The sequence below is a fragment of the Neoarius graeffei genome, chromosome 19, assembly GCF_027579695.1.
Source record: "Neoarius graeffei isolate fNeoGra1 chromosome 19, fNeoGra1.pri, whole genome shotgun sequence".
Lineage (NCBI taxonomy): Eukaryota > Metazoa > Chordata > Actinopteri > Siluriformes > Ariidae > Neoarius > Neoarius graeffei.
In genome coordinates, this window is record NC_083587.1 from 20,099,995 (window position 1) to 20,125,576 (window position 25,582).

General features: G+C 42.3%; 1 protein-coding gene across 1 annotated transcript; it reads left to right on the plus strand.

Annotated features, from left to right (window-relative positions):
• The first annotated feature begins 320 nt into the window (after nucleotides 1-320).
• LOC132867869 (suppressor of tumorigenicity 14 protein homolog) lies at nucleotides 321-23,946 on the plus strand. Its single transcript, XM_060900841.1, has 19 exons — nucleotides 321-407; nucleotides 2,086-2,278; nucleotides 2,509-2,636; nucleotides 3,743-3,810; nucleotides 12,908-13,101; nucleotides 13,189-13,293; nucleotides 13,367-13,586; nucleotides 13,733-13,875; nucleotides 13,953-14,050; nucleotides 14,221-14,330; nucleotides 14,510-14,643; nucleotides 14,917-15,021; nucleotides 16,715-16,822; nucleotides 17,713-17,826; nucleotides 18,093-18,209; nucleotides 21,208-21,391; nucleotides 23,173-23,444; nucleotides 23,570-23,706; nucleotides 23,779-23,946. Exons 1-19 carry the CDS (start codon nucleotides 321-323, stop codon nucleotides 23,944-23,946), a joined length of 2,685 nt encoding a protein of 894 aa, XP_060756824.1.
• The last annotated feature ends 1,636 nt before the right edge of the window (nucleotides 23,947-25,582 follow it).

Sequence of the window (25,582 nt, forward strand, 5' to 3'; positions counted from 1 at the left end):
TGATGATTAGCTCTTTCTCCAGATTCAGTTAATGACTCTGAACACACTGTTAATCAGCTTGAATTTGCCCACCGTTTCTGTCCGATGCCTGTGTGCCACCAGTTCATAGTGGTGCCTTTGTGCCGCGTTGCATCATGGGAGCCGTGTGGCACCTGTGCACGGGCGGGCGCAGGCATTGAGCGCGCGCAGCGCTGCTCCCGCTCAGCTCGGGTTTCTCCGCGCACCGAAAGCGAGGCATCGCTCCGGATTTTTTCCCTGCAGCTGAATTTCTCCAGCGTCGTGCTGTGTCGACTGCGACAGGGAGCCACACGGGACCAGGAATGAGGACTTTCCCCAAAAACAGAAGCTGCGATGTTTACAGCGTATCTGGTTTAGGACACTGTGGAACCGCAGACTCACCTGTACAGGTAAGAATGATCCTGAGCGCAGAGCAGTGGGAGAAAACCGAACAGTGCGTGTTCCTAAATGGAAGACAACTACAGTAATATATCATATGCGTTAAAGATTATACATTACAATATTAACAACAATATAGCAAGCATGAGGGTTTTGTTTGTTTGTTTTTTAACTTAATTTCCCAGTCTCAGGATCACACAGTCATGACATTTCTGTGTCGTGCTGATGAGAGAGTTGTGTACTGAATTTATTTACTCAATCAGACAGATTGCAGCTTCCTTGTTAGTTGTCGAAGATTAGTTGCGAAAGATGATGTGGCAGTCCTGAATGTCAGACGATGGAGCGGTGACCTTACTGAGACGGGCCGTGGGAAAACAGACCCTTGGAGTTGCTCTCCACTCAACTCCACAGGGAGACCTCACCTGGTTATCTCTCTCTCTCTCTCTCTCTCTCACACACACACACACACACACACATATATATATATATATATATATATATATATATATATATTTGTCTTACTGTCCTTATGAGGACCTCATGGCATAATGCACCTAATTAATACAATCAACCCTATCCTTGATCTCAAAACCCCAAAATGCCCTTTAAAAAAAAAAAAATAAATAAAAGCTTCACTTTTTGTAATTTTCCAGCCAAATGTCTCATCCAAGGCCAAAACTGTCAGATATTCCTGTCCTTGTGGTGTGGGCACATTTGGTCCAGACCAACTTAAAAAATAAAAAATAAAAACCCTGCCTACACACCACACACTTACACACCCATATACACACACAGTTAAATGTAAAGCAGGATTGAATTAATCGATAATAATTTGAACAACACTAAAATGTAAATGTGCACTATACAGTGCACATCAACTAAACAATTTCCAAGCATAAACGTTGCATGAGTGAATGAATACCAATAGTGTTTGAGATCATAACCACCTGCCGTCTTAAAAAAGCCTTCTTCAATTAGCAAAAAATAACACACTGCACATTAAAACATTTGTTATATATATATAATTATTTATTTGTTTCAATCAGATCGATACGATATTCACTGCTCTTGTGTGTGTGTTTTGTGTTCTGTGCCATGTTACATAACTTTGCCAGAGGTATTTCGATGCGCATAGGCCTATATCTTGACTATGCAAATGATTCATAAAGTTGATCAATTAAATTAAAACACTGGCATTTTTATCTATGTGTGAAATATTCGACGTTTTTGGGATGTTCAGTTGTCCTGACATTAAGGCTGTTGTTAATAATATATCCACTCAGAGGAGAAGGTCTGGTCTCGCTACAGCACAGGTTTGTAAAGAAGAAAAAAGATGTGGGACAAACGATGTGGGACACCAACATTCAACCAATTAGGACAAGCAGGCGTCTCTACTCATCTGGCAGTTCAGAGAGCTCTGCCTCTTGTGCTTCAGGTGCTTTAGGCTTGGCATGTGTTTTGAGGACATGGTTGAAGGAAAACCTGAGGAGAAGGGCTCTGTGTGTGTACGTGTGTGTGTGTGTGTGTACGTGTGTGTGTTTGACCTTCAAAAAAGTTGGCTTCAGCAAACTTCTGCAAAACAAAATCACTGACTGGACCTTTGGATTGTATGTAATGCAGTTAGCCTTTTGTTTCTCTGTAACAGAATAGTTTGAACACTGTTATACTGTTGAACTCTTTTATTTGTAGGACATTAAAGTAAAGGAGCCGTTCCAAACTCCGAGCACCTCTAACAGAGAGACTCGGGCTGGGTCAGACGTTGACATCAAGCAGTCGGGGGACAGGAAAGCCAGCTTCAGGACATGGCGAAAGTGGGTGCTGGGTGCCACCCCTCTCATCCCTCTGTCCACTGCCGTTGCACTGACTCTCCACTTCTTTGCATGTAAGTTAAACCTTTGTGTTTTGGTAGAATGAAGTGATTGTGATTTGGAATTTTCCTCCGTGGATGGTATTGACGGTCAGCGTACCTCCTACCTCATATAACTCACATGTTTCAGACAGGCTTCCTGGATATCAATAAATGTTCATGTAGCTCATGAGAAAAGCCACTTCTCAGTCCATTGTATCTGTTTGACATGAATGGTTTTAACGCTCCATGCCTTGCTTCTACAGCGTCTCCGTCTTCCACAGTGTTCTTCCTGGGAGGAAGTGTGGAGTTTTCCAACCTCAGCTTCACACCGGAGCTGGCCGATCCTTCCTCCACACAGTTCCACCTTCAGTCTCAGGCTCTCAGCCCCTATGTAAGCATACACACATACTGTATATAACAGCTGCTCTGTGGGACTCGATGTGGTCTCTTTGGAATGCAGCAAGCCTCCAGAGAGCACTCGATGCTGATCCGTGGCCTTTGCAGTTTCAAACATGAAGTTGGCTAGAGCTGCGCCTCTTGTGGTGTGCTGTGCTCTTCACTGTGGCCCTTTTTAGATGTAAAGCAGGCTGCGAGCAGGGCCCCGCTGAGCTTTCGGCCACTCTGTGGCCCTCTTAAATGTAAAGCCGTCTGTAACCAGAGCCTGTCCTGGTGTGAGGCAGCGCAGTGAGAGCATGTCCCAGAGGGGCGCAGCCTTTTCAGGGCTGAGGACAAGAATAGCATTTGTGAGAACCGCAGGACCCAGGCAAGCCGAGTGAGAAGAAGAGCAGGCCCTCAATAAAAACATTGTGTGAGGAAGAGTAGAGACAATCAGATGCACTGTGTCTGTGCACTGAGATGGATGCAGGCCGAGAGGAGACGAAAGGTAGACTTAGGGCAAGAGAGAGAGAGAGAGCGAGAGATTAAATGGACAGCAAGGGAGAGCAAGAAAGTGTTGAGGTTAAAATAACAATATGCAAGTGAACGAAGAACGCCGAGTGTTCTGTTGTGTCTTCATTGGCCTGAATAATACCTCATGTAATACCTGTAATCCTATTTAATATGAGTGAATGGGCAGGTGTGGTGGAGTTGTGCGAGAGTGTGCCTGTGCTTATTAAAGGTAGCCTGAACCCACTGCCCGCCCCCGCCACCCTGCACTTCAGAATGACATTGAGCTCTGGACAATGGCGCTCTTGTTGCCCGCGGCTCTTGTTGCTCAAAGCCAATCGCACAAGAACGGGGCCTTTTGTGCCAAGACTGCATGTCTTTTGCCCGGGCTACTGATGTCACACCTTGTCCAGTGATGTCACTTTTGCTGTAGCTCTGAAGTCAGGGTGATGCCGTACACACTCTAGATCATGTGAAACACCATTTTTTCCTTCTTTGTGAACATCAAATGAAGGGCTGTTATTTATGTACCTAGGCTGATTATTTCATTATTCCATTTTACCTCATGGATGCTGTTTAACAGATGAATGATTCTTTGTTGCGGTGCTTCAGTTCTCAGAGTTATACGAGTCATCACCCTGGAGGCCATACTACCGCCGCTCAGGGATTGTCGCCTTTAGGTAAGAATTCTCCAGATTTCTTTCACCTTACTTCAATTGTAGTTGATCCAAGACAGGTTTAGTGTTGTAAGCGCTTAAAGCCATCAGTTTAGCATAGTTACAGAAATAATCACAATAGACTTGCTGTCACTGGTTTTGATATATATATATATATATATATATATATATATATATATATATATATATATATATATATATATATATATATATATATAAAGGGCACAAGGGTGTTGCAAAGCCAAAAACAGTAGTCACAGACATTTTCAAATCAGCTTTTTTTATGATTAGCATTTATTTATTTATTTTTATGCAGACCTATTCTAATAGTTACTCAAACTGACTATATACCAGTGTGATTACTGAGCCACCCAAAGTCTTATGAGTTGAGTGCGTGATTTAGACATGCAGGTTGCACAATGCTAAAGTGGTAGCTACAGTGGTGCTTGAAAGTTTGTGAACCCTTTAGAATTTTCTATATTTTTGCATAAATATTACCTAAAACATCATCAGATTTTCACACAAGTCCTAAAAGTAGATAAAGAGAACCCAGTTAAACAAATGAGACAAAATTATTATACTTGGTCATTTATTTATTGATTAAAATGATCCAATATTACATATCTGTGAGTGGCAAAAGTATGTGAACCTTTGCTTTCAGTATCTGGTGTGACCCCCTTGTGCAGCAATAACTGCAGCTAAACATTTCTGGTAACTGTTGATCAGTCCTGCACACCGGCTTGGAGGAATTTTAGCCCGTTCATCCATACAGAACAGCTTCAACTCTGGGATGTTGGTGGGTTTCCTCACATGAACTGCTCGCTTCAGGTCCTTCCACAACATTTCGATTGGATTAAGGTCAGGACTTTGACTTGGCCATTCCAAAACATTAACTTTATTCTTCTTTAACCATTCTTTGGTAGAACGACTTGTGTGCTTAGGGTCATTGTCTTGCTGCATGACCCACCTTCTCTTGAGATTCAGTTCATGGACAGATGTCCTGACATTTTCCTTTAGAATTCGCTGGTATAATTCAGAATTCATTGTTCCATCAATGATGTCAAGCCGTCCTGGCCCAGATACAGTAAAACAGGCCCAAACCATGATACTACCACCATCATGTTTCACAGATGGGATAAGGTTCTTATGCTGGAATGCACGTGATCTTTAGCAAACTGCAGACAAGCAGCAATGTTCTTTTTGGAGAGCAGTGGCTTTCTCCTTGCAACCCTGCCATGCACACCATTGTTGTTCAGTGTTCTCCTGATGGTGGACTCATGAACATTAACATTAGCCAATGTGAGAGAGGCCTTCAGTTGCTTAGAAGTTACCCTGGGGTCTTTTGTGACTTCGCCGACTATTACACGCCTTGCTCTTGGAGTGATCTTTGTTGGTCAACCACTCCTGGGGAGGGTAACAATGGTCTTGAATTTCCTCCATTTGTGCACAATCTGTCTGACTGTGGATTGGTGGAGTCCAAACTCTTTAGAGATGGTTTTGTAACCTTTTCCAGCCTGATGAGCATCAACAATGCTTTTTCTGAGGTCCTCAGAAATCTCCTTCGTTCGTGCCATGATACACTTCCACAAACATGTGTTGTGAAGATCAGACTTTGATAGATCCCTGTTCTTTAAATAAAACAGGGTGCCCACTCACACCTGATTGTCATCCCATTGATTGAAAACACCTGACTCTAATTTCACCTTCAAATTAACTGCAAATCCTAGAGGTTCACATACTTTTGCCACTCACAGATATGTAATATTGGATCATTTTCCTCAATAAATAAATGACCAAGTATAATATTTTTGTCTCATTTGTTTAACTGGGTTCTCTTTATCTACTTTTAGGACTTGTGTGAAAATCTGATGATATTTTAGGCCAGATTTATGCAGAAAATTCTAAAGGGTTCACAAACTTTCAAGCACCACTGTACATGCTGTAGCCTCACAGCTGTAATGTAAATCTAAAGAAACATGATTCATATATCAGTACCTTGCCTGGTTGACTACATTTGGAGTAATGAGACACTGTGGATATTTTTGTTAGGCCAAAACATATCTAGTGCTGATTCGTTATATCAGTGCTGCTGTACTGAATATTGAGTGTGATATTGGCTTTATTTAAAACAGGTCTATTTGAGAACAAGAAATTAATATTGAGTAAGTGACATTTCAGACACATTATGCCAAATGGTCTGTTTATTTTTGCTCCATAAGCAAAAACCGTTCACTCACTTTATGATGGCTAACTGGCTAGCTAGCTCATGCTGATTTATACTTTCCTGTTAAAGGTTCTTCCAGTAAAATTGGCATTCTTTCTTTTCATCTTCATCTGACAAGCTTCCATATTTTAAGTCAAAAGTTATATTCCTGAAAAGTAGAACTTGCCATGTCCACTGATGATGTTGCCAACACTAGCGTAGTAACCTTTTTGAACTAGGAAGTGGAATTTTACATGTGGGACACAGGCAAGCAGAGTGATACACACAGTGAAGTTATGTGAAACTCTTGGAACACCACTTGACCAATCAAATTGGTCGACCAGAACTAACTGTTGTATAAACTATCCATCCATTATCTGTAACCGCTTATCCTGTGCAGGGTCGCAGGCAAGCTGGAGCCTGTCCCAGCTGACTATGGGTGAGAAGCAGGGTACACCCGGGACAAGTCACCAGGTCATCGCAGGGCTGACACATAGAGACAAACAACCATTCACACTCACATTCACACCTACAGTCAATTTAGAGTCACCAATTAGCCTAACCTGCATGTCTTTGGACTGTGGGGGAAACCGGAGCACCCAGAGGAAACCCACGCAGACACGGGGAGAACATGGAAACTCCGCACTGAAAGGCCCTCGCCGGCTGCTGGGCTTGAACCCAGAACCTTCTTGCTGTGAGGTGACAGTGCTAACCACTACACCACCGTGCCACCCTGTATAAATTAGATTATCCTATGTATATTTGGTCAATACACCTGCAACAGCCTGGTCTTATCACCATTTGACTCACTCTTGGCATTGAAGCTCTTCACTTCAGTGCTGAAATAATTACTGATTCATTTCAGGAATTCTGTCCATATTTAGATTAGTTCATTCAAACAAAATTTGTATGCACATTTTGCTTTTTCAACATTTTGACAGCTGGTCTTTGATTATAAAGTGAATCGATTAGGCTTATGTTAGTTTCGTATCTCTCCAACAACTTGATCAAAGCATGACATTCACTGTGTGAGGAAATGATACTTAGCTATCAAGGTTTTAGATGTTTGTTAAACCATCTCCTTCCCCAACATGATATTTGTAGAAAGACAAGATTAAAAAGTAAATGTAACATTTCTACATCCTTTGGTGAAATTAGAGGTCTGCGCGGGTTGGATTTTTCAGTCCCGCGCCCGCATTGTGCAGTCCCGCTCCCGCCCGCGCCCGCAAAGAATTATGATTTTCAGTCCCGCTCCCGCCCGCGCCTGCCATATTTTGTCCCGCTCCCGCCCGCAAATCCCGCATGATGCAGACGTTCGCTTTATTTCTCAGGAAAGTTCTTGTCTTGACACAGCGTGATGGTGCCCCGCCCCCTACTTTGAGTGGATTTGAGCATAAATATCTACAGCTCACGTTCACGTTTGTTATTATTTACCTTGTTTCTGAATTCAGCATGTAGTGTCTCTAATAATAATAATTAGTGGTGTCAAGCGATTAAAATATTTAATCGCGAATCGCACATTTTTATCACATGAGAAACCATTGTAATTCTCTGATCAGCATAAAAAAGTGAATGGGCTTGCTTTGTACCAGTGGTGGTTTTTTTTTTTTTTTATTGCAAAGCAGAGCTAGTAAGAGAAGTGAATTGATTTACTGCTTGAGTTAGTCTACAACTCTAATCAGAGAGACAGGTTACACAGTGACTGTAGGCTTGACTCAATGCTATCCCAGAAATCCTTCCTGTAATATGCAAATTTGGCTGTCCAATCAGAGGCGGCCAAATTTGCATATTACAGGAAGGATTTCTGGGATAGCATTGAGTCAAGCCTACTGTCACTGTGTAACCTGTCTCTCTGATTAGAGTTGTAAACTAACGCAAGCAGTGAATCACTTCACTCATGGTTCTCTTGCTAGCTGGGTGTGAACTGTGAGTCATTAGAGTGATCAAAGGATTTCCTGTTAGGGTGATCAATGACAAATTTAAGATGCCATTCCTCACGCAATCTGACGCTCTCTGCAAATTTAGGCATCTTAAAATGTTTTTATTAATGCCAAATAAAATATCCAGCACAAATTATATATGATAGACATAAATTAATAATTTATAAATTTTATTTCAAACACGTTTTTAGTTAGCGGGACTGCAGCTTGTGACCGCTCCCGCCCGTGCGCGCGCGCATATGTGCACTCCCGCTCCCGCCCGTGCGCGCGCGCATATGTGCACTCCCACTCCCGCCCGCGCGTGCATATGTGCACTTCTGGTCCCGCCCGCGCCCTCAATGAGCTTTCAAAATTTGTCCCGCGCCGCACTGCTTTGCGGCGGGTCCCGCGAGTCCCACGGGACTCCCGTGGGAGTGCAGGGCTCTAGGTGAAATATTTTATATAATAAATAAAAACATTAACATCCATCAATCATCAGTCATATATAGCGCCTATCCGTCAGGGTTGTGGATGAGCTGGAGCCAATCATACTTGACTTCAGGTGAGAGGTGGGGTTCACCCTGGACAGGTCATCACTCTATCGCAGGGCAAACACAGAGACAAGCAATCATCACATTCACTTTCACACCTATGGGCAATTTAGAGTAGCCAGTTGATCTAATTCGCATGTCTTTGGACTATGGGAGGAAACCAGAGCACCTGGAGGAAACCCACACAGACACAAGGAGAACATGCAAACTCCATACAGAAAGGCCCCTGTTGAGTATGAGGTTCAATCCCAGAACCTTCTTGCAGTGAAGTGACAGTGCTCACCACTGTTCTACCCTCTATCAACATGTTTATTTGTATATGGGTCCATCTCAGAAACTGGTCTCTCATTTGGGACATTATGATCAAAAAATAAATTTTCTAATTTTACAATTTTTTTTGCATTTACCTAACACTCAATGTTTCTTTTGTCATGTTTAATAAGAATAAAGACAGTATCTTGCTTTATCTGGCCTCTAGTGTGGAAAATTTTTTTGATTACAATTCAAATGCTTTTGTAAAATTGATTTACATATAAAATAACTCTGGGCGGTATGGTGGTGTAGTGGTTAGCGCTGTCGCCTCACAGCAAGAAGGTCTGGGTTCGAGCCCCGTGGCCAGCGAGGGCCTTTCTGTGTGGAGTTTGCATGTTCTCCCTTTGTCTGCGTGGGTTTCCTCCGGGTGCTCCGGTTTCCCCCACAGTCCAAAGACATGCAGGTTAGGTTAACTGGTGACTCTAAATTGACCGTAGGTGTGAATGTGAGTGTGAATGGTTGTCTGTGTCTATGTCTCAGCCCTGTGATGATCTGGCGACTTGTCCAGGGTGTACCCCGCCTTTCGCCCGTAGTCAGCTGGGATAGGCTCCAGCTTGCCTGCGACCCTGTAGAAGGATAAAGCGGCTAGAGATAATGAGATGAGATGAGATAAAATAACTCCATCATGAAGAATTAAAGCCCCTCCTTCACTGATGAGTGAAAATATTGAATAAATTTCCTCTTTTTGATTGCTTGGGTTAAAAATACCAAGTTATGATAACTGAATTGATTATTCACTTAAATATGAATAATCTCATCTCATCTCATTATCTTTAGCCGCTTTATCCTGTTCTACAGGGTCGCAGGCAAGCTGGAGCCTATCCCAGCTGACTACAGGCGAAAGGCGGGGTACACCCTGGACAAGTCGCCAGGTCATCACAGGGCTGACACATAGACACAGACAACCATTCACACTCACATTCACACCTACGCTCAATTTAGAGTCACCAGTTAACCTAACCTGTATGTCTTTGGACTGTGGGGGAAACCGGAGCACCCAGAGGAAACCCACGCGGACACGGAGAGAACTTGCAAACTCCGCACAGAAAGGCCCTCGCCGGCCATGGGGCTTGAACCCAGGACCTTCTTGCTGTGAGGCGACAGCGCTAACCACTACACCACCGTGCCGCCTAAATATAAATAATATGATACATTTTGGGTATTTGATATGGCGAAATAGGACAATAGGACACAATGGAAAAATCAAGAACACACTGGAAAGATGAGAATAACGGCGGTGGTAAAAGAACAGCGACTGCACCGGCTGAAGATCGCGCGGGTCTCTGCTGCGGTGCGTGAGCAACGGGACATCACTACCGCACCGGACAGAGTGGGGGTGGGGCAAAATGACTGGCCGTAGATTCTATCAAAAGTTTGATCTAAATTGACCATGGTTGCAAAATATTGGCCAAAAATATGCAAACACTACGAAATATGAAAGTAAGATGAAAAAGAAACATTCTTTTGCCTTATACTGCAAGACTAAAACAAAATAAAACTGTCAAAACTCACCTTTTCAGTGATAACGTCCGAACAGATCACCCGCGTAACAGAGAGACCGCAAATGTAAGCACGATCAGCTTCTAACTGTTGGAGTGGAAAATTCCATTCTACACATGCAAATTGTTAGTGTGTCCTTCCCCGCACACAAATAACACGCTACGGTAAAAAATAGACCACAACTCATTTTATAGCTCAGAAATTCATACAAGACCAGCTACCATCGTAACATATTCTGTAAGAAACATATTCTATACCTAACTTTTAGCTTTTGTTTTAAAAAAACAAAATCGCAGATTTATAACTAAATTTTTATATGGTATAGTGATTTTAAGTTACTACTTTTGGTGAGGTAGTGACCTTGACCCTGAGGCTTTCCGTTTAGATCAAAACACACGATCGTATTGGTTTTGGCTCTGCGGAAAATGGAGTTACAACGGTGATCAAATATTTTGCATGATGTTTTATTACGGTTATGATTATTCTGTGAGCGCACCAATCCTTAGGTGTATAAAGTTACAACTTAAAATACAATTAGTGATAACTGTAGACTTTTCAGTGGACTACAACCTTTTTAAGGGAATGCGATGTAGTCAACCATTTATCATGTCCCAGATCAAGCCGCCATTTTCCACAAATTTGCAGAATTTTTGCCAAATTCTGAATAGAGTATTCACATCAAAGATTGTTTTATCTGTATTATTTCTTTCATCATTTTATTTCAAATTAAAACCAACATCACCATTCAAAACCATATCGTTTATTGACTGTGACTATATTTAGTGGGGTACCCCCACAGCACCCAGTTTCTGAGACAGACCTATATATTTACAACCCCAATTCCAAAAAAAGTTGGGACGCTGTGCAAACTGTAAATAAAAACATAGTATGAAAATTTGCAAATCGTGGAAACCCTATATTTCATTGAAAATAGTACAAATATAACATATCAAATGTTGAAACTGAAAATTTTTTATTGTTTTTTTAAAAATATATGCTCATTTTGAATTTGATGTCAGCAACACGTTTCAGAAAAGTTGGGACAGGGGTAACAAAGGACTGAAAAAGTTGTGTAATGTGAAAAAAACAAACAACAACCCAGTTTGGTTAATTGGCAACAGGTCAGTAACATGATTGGGTATAAAAAGAGCATCCCAGAGAGGCGGAATCTCTCAGAAGTAAAGATGGGGAGGGGTTCACCGCTTTGTAAAAGACTGCGTGGGCAAACAATGCAACAATTTAAGAATAACGTTCCTCAATGTAAAATCGCAAAGGATTTGGGGATCACATCATCTATGGTCCATAATATCATTAAAAGATTCAGAGAATCTGGAGAAATCTCTGTATGCAAGAAACAAGGCTGAAAACTGACATTGGATGCCTGTGATCTTCAGGGCCTTAGGTGACACTGCATTAAAAGCAGACACATGTCTGTAGTGGAAATCACTGTATGGGCTCAGGAACACTTCGGAAAACCATCGTCTGTGAAAACACTTCATTACTGCATCCACAAATGCAGATTAAAACCAGATATAAACAATATCCAGAAACACAGCCACCTTCTCTGGGCCCGAGCTCTTTTACAATGGACTGAGGCGAAGTGGAAAATTGTCCTGAAGTTTGACGAATCAAAAGTAGAAATTCTTTTTAGAAATCATGGACACCATGTCCTCCAGGCTAATGAGAGGGACCATCTGGCTTGTTATCAGTGCACAGTTCAAAAGCCAGCACCTGTGATGATATGAGGGTGCATTAGTGCACATGACATGGGTAGCTTGTACATCTAGGAAGACAGAATTAATGCTGAATGATCTATACATGTTTCAGAGCGATATGCTGCCATCCAGACAAAATCTTTTTCAGGGAAGGCCTTCCTTCTTTCAGCAAGACAATGCCAAACCACTTTCTGCACATATTAAAACTGCATGGCTCCGTAGTAAAAGAGTCCAGGTGCTAAACTGGCTTGCCTGCAGTCCAGACCTGTCTTCTATTTAAAACAATTGGTGCATTATGAAGCACAAAATACGACATAGGAGACCTCAAACTGTTGGGCAACTGAAATTGTATATCAGGCAAGAATGGGACAACATTTCTCTTTCGAAACTACAGCAATTGGTCTCCTCAGTTCCCAAACGTTTATAGAGTGTTATTAAAAGTAGAGGTGATGCAACACAGTGGTAAACCTGCCTCTGTCCCAACTTTTCTGAAACGTGTTGCTGACATCAAATTCAAAATGAGCATATATTTTTTAAAAAACAATACAATTGGTCAGTTTCAACATTTGATATGTTGTCTTTGTACTATTTTCAATGAAATATAAGGTTTCCATGATTTGCAAATTATCGCATTGCGTTTTTATTTACAGTTTACAAAGTGTCCCAACTTTTTTGGAACTGGGGTTGTATTTCCTAAAGTATGTTATAAGCAAAAAAGCCCCTATTTTGGCCAAGATCTGACTCTGACACCTGACCACTTCTCCCAGACTGCCACACATATCTACTCATCCAGGAAAAGTACATATATTATGCAAGCTGTTATAAAACCTGCCAAAAACATCTACAGACATATGAATGCTTAAAAAGGCCTGTATGAATGTTGTGCCTCCATGCTGACAGTGAAGGAGTGAATGGGCTCAATGTTTTCTTCTGGAGCAAGTTCTCTGCTCCATCAGCGGCCATTGCAGAGGAGCTGCAGAGATCTAAACCTGCATGGTTGCAGCGGCATCTTCCTGGCACCAGTAAGGTTCTTCACAGCAGACTGGAGGAGCAGTATTACCTGGCTAAGGATGAAGACACACTAAGGCTCCTGGGTGAACTCTTTGAACTGCGTAGAGCTTCTTTATGTTGAAGTTTGGTGTGAAATGGATGCATGATAATGTACAGTGTCTTACCTGCAGATTTGAATTTAGACAGTGAAGATGATTATGACGATGATGACATGGCGGAAAAGATAAAGAATCCCAACCATCTGCAGAGTGGCAAGTGGCAGCTTGGACTTCAGGGTAATAACAGATTGTTTCTCATATATTTTTTCCTTTTTATTCCCTGGTAACTCACATCCGGTTTGGTCCACAGCCATGTCTTTTGACCTCTACGCCAAATATGGTAACAATCGAACACTGAGTTTGGTGAGCCCGAAGAAGCCGTACTACCAGTGGAGGCTGAGAGTTCCCTTGGGTCACATTGTACGGTTAGACGTAGTCACCCTTCAGGGGGCGACACCTGGTAGCTGTTCAGCCAACAAACTCTCTGCATATGACTTCCTGCTCCCTCTTCAGAACAAAATCATTGCCAGGTGTGCATGCACATGATTTCATCTTCACAAAGAATCACATAAAATTAGTTCTCTCATAAAAGTAACATAGTACTTCATAATCCTAGCTCATTCACATATTTATAAGCTATAGGCGAGTTAGCATGAAATCACGTTTTTGTTGCTAGGTGGTGTGGATTGCCAGTGACTGGATCATCCCCGGTGATGAAGCTGACATCCTCTGGAAATGTCATGCTCATCACTTTTTCATTTAGTCGACAGAGACATGGCGCCATCTTCAAGGCTTACTTTCAGGCCATACCAAAAGCCGGTGAGTGTTTACCCAGCATGTCATTTTGGATGACATCAAACATCTGACTCCTTGCTGTATATCACTCCTATCATCAGAATGCGGAGGCTTTCTGTCAAGTTGGAATGGCACCGTGGTATCCCCTTACTATCCTGCATACTACCCGCCAAACATCGACTGTAACTGGAAGATCAGGGTGAGTTGAGGCCAGGGATGGTTCCCATGTCCTGACTCTGCTTCGCGTTATTAGTGCGCATGGCTTGTGAACCGTATTCACAGTCAGAGGGGGGGATGCGCCTTCTATTGGCCGCTCTTTTGTGCTTGAGTGTATCCTTTGAAGATGGCTGACTGCGGTTTCTCTTTCAGGCTCCGCTGCCTGGCTACCTGCTATCCATAACTATTGTGATGCTGGATATCCAGGACTCGGCCACCTCGAGCAGCTGTGAGAAAGACTGGCTGGAAATTGGTGGCGTCAAGTGAGTGTCCCCTCATTCAAAGGATGGAAAACTTTATGCCTCTAATTCAGAAGGTTTTGAGATCCTAGATATTTTGTGGATTTTAACGTCTTCGTGTCGATGCATGTTTTTGCGCTTGTGTGTGGTTGATCGTACTGGTGCATGTGTACCTATGCCTGTGTGTTTTCCCCTGCACTCAGGCTGTGTAATCCAATTGGGGACAGCAGCAGGAAGAGGATCTACTCCTCCCCTGTGTTACTGCACTTTCACTCCGACGAGTCTCTGACTCACAAGGGCTTTTACCTGGTGTACAGAGCCTTCTCCCCAGAGAGCAGTGAGCACACTATCCTTTTGTGTTCTCCCAGCTTCTGCTGAATGTATGACAATGTTTGGGCTTTATTTTGCAAAGCGACTTGGCTGTGGTTTGTCCTGTGAAGTGCCTTTGTGCTGTGGCCATCTTGAACACTGTTGTTTGTCTTGCGGTGGACGCTTTGTAACGTTTCTGGGCCACTAAAGGTCAAGTGTACTGTTACAATGTTTTTGTAGACTACCAGAGCATGTAATTTACTGTCAGTATTTACACGATGTGATGTGTCTTTCACTGCAGCGTGTCCGAGGCAGTTCCGCTGCGGAGACGGACGCTGTATTCCTCTGAGGAAAGTGTGTGATGGAGAGAAGGACTGTGCGGACGGTCGGGACGAGGCCAAGTGTTGTAAGTAGGGTTGTGCAATATAACGATATTATCATCCCTACATGATATTATGTTGCAACAACAGCCAGTGATGTTTATCATAAATTATTTTGTATTACCAGACCTGCTCACCACAGATGCTTTGCAAAACATTGGCATATGTATGAGATATTACTCAAAAATATGCCAAAAGAGCAGTCTTCCCTATTAGTTCTCCCCAATAAAACAAGACATGAGCCAACCAACATGTGAATCTAGAATGATTTGCGTAGATCTTTAAACCCTCCAATGTTAACAGACACATCCTCAAAGCCACGCCCCGTCCACCAATTTCAACATGCTCTCACTTTCTGTCAAGGAACTTAAAATGGAGAATATTTTAAGTTCATTACCATGAAATAAAATATATACTATATGTTCAACTTCGGGGCGGCTCGGTGGTGTAGTGGTTAGCACTATCGCCTCACAGCAAGAAGGTCCTGGGTTCAAGCCCCGTGGCCGGCGAGGGCCTTTCTGTGCGGAGTTTGCATGTTCTCCCCATGTCCACGTGGGTTTCCCCCACAGTCCAAAGACATGCAGGTTAGGTTAACTGGTGACTCTAAATTGACCGTAGGTGTGAATGTGAATGGTTGTCTGTGTCTATGTGTCAGCCCTGCGATAACCTGGCGACTTGTCCAGGGTGTACCCCGCCTCTCGCCCGTAGTCAGCTGGGATAGGCTCCAGCTTGCCTGCGACCCTGTAGAACAGAATAAGCAGCTACAGATAATGGATGGATGGATGTTCAACTTTGCTAGCATCAAGTAGCAGCAACTAGATGTGGTTCCCAGAGACCATGAAATGTCAGTGAAATTTGACACCTTGTAGCGATAACAGGCGAAATAATCAATGCAAAGTGGGCAGGTACTAAGTTAAACTAATCTCAACTTTGAGTTGAAACAATTGAGGCAACTACCAATGGGAGTGAAGGATATTGTTGATTAACCAATAAGCGTACAAGACAGACACCTTGGCAACCAGAGCCTGGAATGTCCACTAGCATAGAAGTGTCAGCTACGAAAAGACGGGCAACAAGCAAATCACTTTATACGTGTACGACCCTTATGATACGGCTATATTTAACATCAGTTAACTGTGTTTATTGAAAAATTTCAGATGGTCAAAATGTGTCTTTTTGTCTTTCAGCAGAAAGAGAAAAATGAACAAAGATTTTGAGATTAAAAAAAGGATTAAACAGTCCTACAAGGAAGTGCAAAATCTAACACTACACATAATGTCAATGGTGATGATAAAGATGAAGAAAGTGATTATTAAATATGGATTTATTTGACTCTTTTTTTTTTTTTTAAACGAATTCTGAGAAAATGTCAGCCATGTGAACATGGACATCCGACAATAAGAGGATTATTATATGATATTATGTGATATCTTTTTTAACTTTGTTTTGTGATTGCCAAGATTCCTGACTGCACAAATGATATTATCACACCCTTCTCTACTCTCAATAAACCTTAAATGGTAGAAATGTTTATTTTTCTGTCTTTTTTTTTAAGCTAACAGTCCTGGATGATTCAACCTTATATGACGATTGTTTTAAAATGGAAAATTGTGATCAGAGAGAAAAAAGTAGTATCACACAATCCTAGCTGTAAGTGTGTCCTGCGTGAGTTTTATGGCCTTGTATCCCTCCATTACTCACACTTGACTCTCTTGACAGCCATGTGCAAACCAGGAGAGGTGTATTGTGGGAGTGGGCAGTGCAGGCCACATGGGAGCCAGTGTAACCTGCAGGTTTGTGGGGACAGCAGCGAGGAAACAAACTGTGGTAAAAATTTTCTCACTTTTCCACGTGAATTGAATGCCTTGCCTAATATTTTAAACCTGTCTGTGCTTTATCACTAAAAAATAGTCTGTTAGCTATTTTGCCTGTTCTTTTTCACATTATATAAACAATTAATGTATACACTCACCGGCCACTTTAATAAGAACTTGTTTTGATTTAAGATCCTTATTCTTGGCTGGCAGGAATGGAACCCATTGTGTTCTTCTGCTGTTGTATGCAGAGATGCTTTTCTGCTCACCATGGTTGTAAAGAGTGATTTTTGAGTTACTATATCCTTCCTGGCAGTTCAAACTGGGATGGGTTTCCCAAAAGCCTCTTAATGCTTAGAACATCTTAACTAGGTGAGAGAGTGTTCATTGTGCTGCTTGCTCTACCATTTATCGATGATCTTTGTGCTACGATGCTTTTGGGAAACCCACCCCTGGCCATTTTCCTCTGACCTCCTCTTATCAACAAGGCGTTTGTTTCCACCCACAGAACTGTTGCTCACTCAATGTTTTTTGTTTTCCGCACCATTCTGTGCAAACTCTAGAGACTGTTGTGTGTGAAAACCCCAGGAGATCAGCAGTTTCTGAAATACTCAAACCAGTCCATCTGGCTCAAACCAACACCCATGCCACAGTGAAAGAAAGCCACACTTTGAGATCGCAATTTTTCCCATTCTGATGTTTGAAGTGAACATTACCCGAAGCTCTTGATAACTGCATAACTGCATTAGATAACTGCATAAAACAGCAGGTGGATGGGTGTACCTAATAAAGTGGCTGGTGAGTGTATATAAACAGCTAGCAGAATAGTCATGCTTGTGTAATTCCTGATTTTCCATTTACCTATGTATTCATGTGTCTTCTCAGAGTCTGTTCCTTTCTCAGCAGGTAAATGTTACCACATGTGTTCGAACAATGTCTGTGTGTCCAAGTCGTCTGTGTGTGATGGAGTCATAGACTGCAAAGATCGCAGTGATGAGCTCAACTGCTCAAGAACATGTGAGTACTGCTCAGTAGGTATTTGAAAATTGGCTGATCTGCCTACATTTGGGATAATTATGGTTTTATGTTTGTTTGTTTTTCACTCAACCTTGCCTTTAAGTATTATTCCAAATAGAACAATGTATTATTATTATTATTATTATTATTATTATTATTATAGTTCAGTTCAGTGTTTTAGTTGCACATTTCTGAATCTGTGTAGGTACAGTAATTCATTCATGCTTAGTTTTGATCCAAACCTTGCATTTGTTTTGGATGTGTAGATAAAGGTTGCTCACCGACATCCTATAAATGTGCGAATGGCAAGTGTATTGCGAAGGTAAACCCAGAGTGTGACGGCATCAGAGACTGCAAGGACGGATCTGATGAGATGCGCTGTGGTGAGAAACCAGCTGCTAACATCTGCACTCGCTGAGGGTCTGTGGCTATTCATTCACTCGAGAGTTTGGAAATCTATACGGAGGACTGTATGACCTTAAACAACTGTTGAATTATAGCACAGAGGAGAACTGCTTTAGCTGTATTTAACTCTGGAGTGAATGCTTTTGGATAAAACACTGCTTCCTGTGCAGTGATGTGAGATTTTATTCTTCTGACCCTTTAACATTTAATCTAATCTCCAAAATACCGAATGGTTCCACATCTCCACTCCTCAGCTTTATAATGTTATATTAGCCTATTAATATAATATTATATGCTCTGGGTAGTGTCGTAGTCAAGACTACCTCAACCGAGACCAAGTTGTAAAGAGTGATTATATGAGTTACTATATCCTTCCTGGCAACTTGAACCAATCTGGCCAAAGTGTATTGAGACGAAGACAAGACCGAGACTTTGAGGGGTTGAGATCAAGCCAAGACCAAGACCAAGGCAGGGCAAGACCGAGTCAAGACCAGGACCAGACCAGTGTGTGTGAAGGTGGGGCGGTTAACAGTAATGAAAATTTCGAATTAGCAATGAGTCACTTTATTGGTTGCATTTGAAGCAGGACATTTTCCATCCAATCACAGTAACAATGTTAACAAATAAATCAGACCTTGCACAGGCAATTTACCGATATCCCTACAGTTGTGGTCTTGACCGGTCTTGAAATAAAATCCCGAGTCCTCTATGTCTGAGACTGAGACAAGACCAGGTAAAAATGCGGTGGATTCCCAAATGAGATTGAGACCTTCAAAAAGTGGTCTTGAGACTGGTCTCGAGTCCTACAACACTAGCTCTGGGTGGCAAAAAAATGTACAGTGGGGCAAAAAAGTATTTAGTCAGCCACCAATTGTGCAAGTTCTCCCACTTAAAAAGAGGAGAGAGGCCTGTAATTTTCATCATAGGTACACTTCAACTATGAGAGACAGAATGGGGGGAAAGAATCCAGGAAATCACATTGTAGGATTTTTAATGAATTAATTGGTAAATTCCTTGGTAAAATAAGTATTTGGTCACCTACAAACAAGCAAGATTTCTGGCTCTCACAGACCTGTAACAACTTCTTTAAGAGGCTCCTCTGTCCTCCACTCGTTACCTGTATTAATGGCACCTGTTTGAACTCGTTATCAGTATAAAAGACACCTGTCCACAACCGCAAACAATCACACTCCAAACTCCACTATGGCCAAGACCAAAGAGCTGTCAAAGGACACCAGAAACAAAATTGTAGACCTGCACCAGGCTGGGAAGACTGAATCTGCAATAGGTAAGCAGCTTGGTGTGAAGAAATCAACTGTGGGAGCAATTATTAGAAAATGGAAGACATACAAGACCACTGATAATCTCCCTCGATCTGGGGCGCCACGCAAGATCTCACCCCGTGGGGTCAAAATGATCACAAGAACGGTGAGCAAAAATCCCAGAACCACACGGGGGGACCTAGTGAATGACCTGCAGAGAGCTGGGACCAAAGTAACAAAGGCTACCATCAGTAACACACTACGCCACCAGGGACTCAAATCCTGCAGTGTCAGACGTGTCCCCCTGCTTAAGCCAGTACATGTCCAGGCCCGTCTGAAGTTTGCTAGAGAGCATTTGGATGATCCAGAAGAGGATTGGGAGAATGTCATATGGTCAGATGAAACCAAAATAGAACTTTTTGGTAAAAACTCAACTTGTCGTGTTTGAAGGAGAAAGAATGCTGAGTTGCATCCAAAGAACGCCATACCTACTGTGAAGCATGGGGGTGGAAACATCATGCTTTGGGGCTGTTTTTCTGCAAAGGGACCAGGACGACTGATCCATGTAAAGGAAAGAATGAATGGGGCCATGTATCGTGAGATTTTGAGTGAAAACCTCCTTCCATCAGCAAGGGCATTGAAGATGAAACGTAGCTGGGTCTTTCAGCATGACAATGATCCCAAACACACCACCCGGGCAACGAAGGATTGGCTTTGTAAGAAGCATTTCAAGGTCCTGGAGTGGCCTAGCCAGTCTCCAGATCTCAACTCCATAGAAAATCTTTGGAGGGAGTTGAAAGTCTGTGTTGCCCAGCGACAGCCCCAAAACATCACTGCTCTAGAGGAGATCTGCATGGAGGAATGGGCCAAAATACCAGCAACAGTGTGTGAAAACCTTGTGAAGACTTACAGAAAACATTTGGCCTCTGTCATTGCCAACAAAGGGTATATAACAAAGTATTGAGATGAACTTTTGTTATTGACCAAATGCTTATTTTCCACCATAATTTGCAAATAAATTCTTTAAAAATCAGACAGTGATTTTCTGGATTTTTTTTCTCATTCTGTCTCTCATAGTTAAGGTAAAATTACAGGCCTCTCTCATCTTTTTAAGTGGGAGAACTTGCACAATTGGTGACTGACTAAATACTTTTTTGCCCCACTGTATGTTTGTTTAGCTATGAAAAAAGCTGAAAAAACATGCTACATAAATTCCTGTTATAGATTTTCGTTTAGCTTTTACAAATAAAGAAGTTTTTTCATGGGGAAAACATGGAGATTCTGTGTAAACATGTTCCATTCTGTTTTAATGACTCCTACTGATGGTAGAGAAGCTGTAGATGTTCTCATGTGAACAATCACATTAGCCTTGGCCCGTTTTTTGCCCCAGACTGTAAGTATTCGTCAGATGCATTTAAAACAACACCATCTTTAAAGGAAACAGTGGAATGGTGGATGCTTAGAAGGCTTTTAATATTTTGTTGATATGGTTTACAATAGTTTGATATGATAAAGTCTGCAGTCCTGCAGGATGAATTAATTGGCCTTTATAATACCTTGCTCTTTTTGTTTTTTTACTTTAACAGAGCATTTACTCTAGCATACCCTAACAAAACAGAACTTTTGTTTCATATATACTGCAGCTAGATAAATAAAATGAGCCATACTGTACATGGTGCTGAACCCAGACTGTGTACTGTTCTTACTGGAGCAGGGTGTGGCACTCGACCAAGGAGACGGGCAAAAATCGTGGGAGGGACAGATGCCCAGACGGGTTCATGGCCCTGGCAGGTGAGCCTGCAGATAGAGCGCTATGGCCATGTGTGTGGAGCATCATTGGTGGGCAGCCGCTGGCTCCTCTCCGCTGCTCACTGCTTCCAGGATTCAGACGCCATCAAGTGAGAAACACTTTGGATCTGAATGTAGACCTACAGTTGTATAAAGGAATAGTCCATTGCAAAAATGACACAATTTCCCTTTATCTCAAATGCAGTCAATCAACCAAGACATGTTCTTCAGTGATGTCACAGACTTGCTGATGTGGTTTTGGATACAGCATCAACATCTATAAACTGTAAACATGAAGAAAACATTATGCTTTATGCTGAATGCTGTAACATTATCTGGGAAGCCAAATTTTCCTTTATACTCCCAAAGTTTGATGGCATATGCAGATGATAATATAGTTCCACTTTGAAATGAAATGTGTAAAAATGTTGTTGCTGTTGTTTTTGTTGTTGTTTTACTTCTGCCAAAGAGCTTATGTTTTCTTTGCAGTTTGTTTTTGTCTGCCTGTAAACAGGATTTGTACAAAACCTATCAACCCGATTTCCATGAAACTTGGTGGAAAGGTGTATCATGGGCCATTAAATTTTGAAGTCATTAAGTTTTGAAATGGATCCAAATCACGGGGAAGATCCACGAATTCAATTCCACTTTCGCAAGATACAGCATTTTCCCTGGTGAAAGACTGCGCTTAATAATTCAATACATCTTAAAATCCAGTAGATGGCAGTAAAGTTCATCCATCCATCCATTATCTGTAGCTGCTTATCCTGTTCTACAGGGTCGCAGGCAAGCTGGAGCCTATCCCAGCTGACTATGGGTGAGAGGCGGGGTACACCCTGGACAAGTCGCCAGATTATCGCAGGGCTGACACAGGGACAAACAACCATTCACACCTATGGTCAATTTAGATCCACCAGTTAGCCTAACTGCATGTCTTTGGACTGTGGGGGAAAACGGAGCACCCGGAGGAATCCCACGCAGACACAGGGAGAACATGCAAGCTCCACACAGAAAGGCCCTCGTCGGCCACTGGGCTCGAACCCGGACCTTCTTGCTGTGAGGCGACAGTGCTAACCACTACACCACCGTGCCGCCCCAGTAAAGTTCAATCATATCAAAACATAGTCAGTGTAGAAATATGATTATTCCGTATCAAAATCCACATTCATGGGTACCAGTAATTCTCTGAAATATACACCTACAGACATAATTCTCATGATTTTTGAAATATATCCAGATATAAATTGGTTATGGGGCGGCACGGTGGTGTAGTGGTTAGCGCTGTCGCCTCACAGCAAGAAGGTCCGGGTTCGAGCCCCGTGGCCGGCGAGGGCCTTTCTGTGCGGAGTTTGTATGTTCTCCCTGTGTCCGCGTGGGTTTCCTCCGGGTGCTCCGGTTTCCCCCACAGTCCAAAGACATGCAGGTTAGGTTAACTGGTGACTCTAAATTGAGCGTAGGTGTGAATGTGAGTGTGAATGGTTGTCTGTGTCTATGTGTCAGCCCTGTGATGACCTGGTGACTTGTCCAGGGTGTACCCCGCCTTTCGCCCGTAGTCAGCTGGGATAGGCTCCAGCTTGCCTGCGACCCTGTAGAACAGGATTAAGCAGCCAGAGATGATGAGATGAGATGAGATAAATTGGTTATGATTGCAAGTTTGCATATTAGAGAAGAGTCGACTATTGTCCTTGACAGAGGTCTGTGCTCTCCAAGTGCCCTTCTAGTTATTTTTATTTTTGTTTCCACATGTCATGGTTGATGATGTACATATGACGTAAGGGAGTAAATTGTGCAACTGATTTTTTTTTAAACAAACGATTCCTTTAACCACTGCTGACTAGGTAAACGAAAATAATTGATATAGACATGCTGAACAATTTGTGAACTTGTGCAGGTACTCAGATGCTCGTGCCTGGAGGGCCTACATGGGCATGCGGGTCATGAACTCGGCCAGTAATGCTGCTGCCACACGGCAGATCCGCAGGATCGTCCAGCACACCCAATATGATCAGTTCACTTCCGACTACGACATTGCCCTCTTGGAGCTCAGTGCCCCTGTCTTCTTTAACGATTTGGTACAGCCTGTGTGTGTTCCAGCCCCGTCGCATGCCTTTACCTCCGGCACCAACTGCTTCGTAACTGGCTGGGGAGTCCTCACTGAGGAAGGTAAACCTTCTAGGGGAGGCATTCACCACTTCATAGGTTTCAGATTACAGTCTCAGCTCTGCTCTCTTGTGGTCAGTAAGTGCACGTTGTCTCTTTTGGGATTTAGTAATGATTTATTGTTTCAGGTGAGCTGGCTACCCTGCTGCAAGAGGCCACAGTAAGCATCATCAACCACAAAATGTGCAACAAGATGTACGACGATGCTGTCACTCCCAGAATGATATGTGCAGGGAGCATACAGGGAGGAGTCGATGCATGTCAAGTGAGTTCCTGTGTGTGTACCTTCTGTATATTTATTTGCTCTTCATTTGTGTTAACATGTGTCTGCATGCAGGGAGACTCTGGAGGGCCTCTGGTGTGCCGAGAGAGGGGGCGGAAGTGGTTTCTGGCTGGCATTGTGAGCTGGGGAGAGGGATGCGCACGGCAAAACCGGCCTGGGGTTTACACACAGGTCATCAAGTTCACAGACTGGATCCACCTCCAGACTAGAGGCCAGGTGTGACATGTGACAAAAACAGCTTGGATTTCATCACAATTTGCACACACTATGTCATTCTTCACGGACATCAACCCAGACGCCACGGTGTGTAGTGATACACTGAACTCCATCAAGTTTCTATGAAGGACCCCTCCCAGTCCAGTCCTCCAGGCCTCATCTTTAACCATCTCATACATCTCTGTTTAATAATGCTCTTTTTTTTATCCTGAACAAAACACACAGTGCACACAAGCCTCAAACAACAGACCGTTAGTTTAGTATGTTAATGCTCATTTTAAAAATGTCATAATATGAGTGTCAAGATATGCAAAGATTACTGCATATGCTGCATCATTAGTCATGTACATTTAATCCTATTAACAGCTTAAATGATATTTATAGACTGATAAATACTCCACCCTTATTGACACACCACTGGATCTCATTAAAATTATAAAGGCCCTATAAAATGCTTAAACTACTGTGAAATTGATTGCATGTCAAGGAATCATAAGGAGCACACCTCCCAAGGAAACATGGCGAAGGAAAAAAAACAACCTGCTGATTTGCTGATTCAATATAGAAGTATTGACCTCAGTTTAGTCATTTTCCTCTCATATTAATAATCTATTGCTTTTGAACAATATTTAGTTTGAATTTATTTCACCCTGACTCATGCAGGAAAGAAATTGAAATAAGAACATGAAATAAGGTAGCTATATTTTGCTGTTTTGTTTCTTTTGCAGTATGTATCTACCCAATCCATGCTACTTTTATCCTACGTACAGAACATGCATTCATTAAAAAAAAAATATTTTACCCAGTTTGTTTTTACACGAGCACAACTCACACGTAGGAGAAATGTGTTTAATGTAGGGAGCTAATTGCTAAACTAAGTGTACAGATTATTAAAATGACAGAGCAGGTTTATGAAACTGATTTAACACTCCATAGTGTTGCTGTTTCAGCACTACTGCTGATACTCATTCCCATATCGCACCCTGTCGGTGAGAGGAAAAACTACAAGACTACGACACCCTGGGTCATTTTCCTGATTTCCATATTTCCTATATGTTGAACAAGCTGATACTGATGTCAAATGATCACACTTTATGTTTATGTTACATCTGAAATTTTAGATCTATATTAAACAGAGGTGCTATATCAGTTTGACTTTGTGGTCATGTGATTCTGTGCGTACACCTGTTTTTGCCCCACCTTTCACCTTTTAACAATCATTTCCCAAATTGTATCTTGTTGTCCTCTAAAATTGGTCCTCTCTGTGTTTTTCTGTACATTTTCTGTGCATTCATTTAGATTTTTATTTGTTTATTTATTTATTTATTTATTTATCTTTCAATACACCAAACCACCGGGGCGGCACAGTGGTGTAGATTAGATTAGATTAGATTAGATTAGATAAAACTTTATTGATCCCTTTGGGCGGGTTCCCTCAGGGAAATTAAGCCCATGTTTACATTAGACCGTATCAGCGGATCATCAGATTAACGTTTTTAAAACGATTAGTGTGCATACAGCAACAACAACACACGATTTGCGTGCACACAGCAACACCAATACACGGATACGCTCGGCTCCGCAGGCATCCTGCGCTCCAAATCACTCCACCCTGAACAGCGAGTGCCCTCTGGAGGGTGCG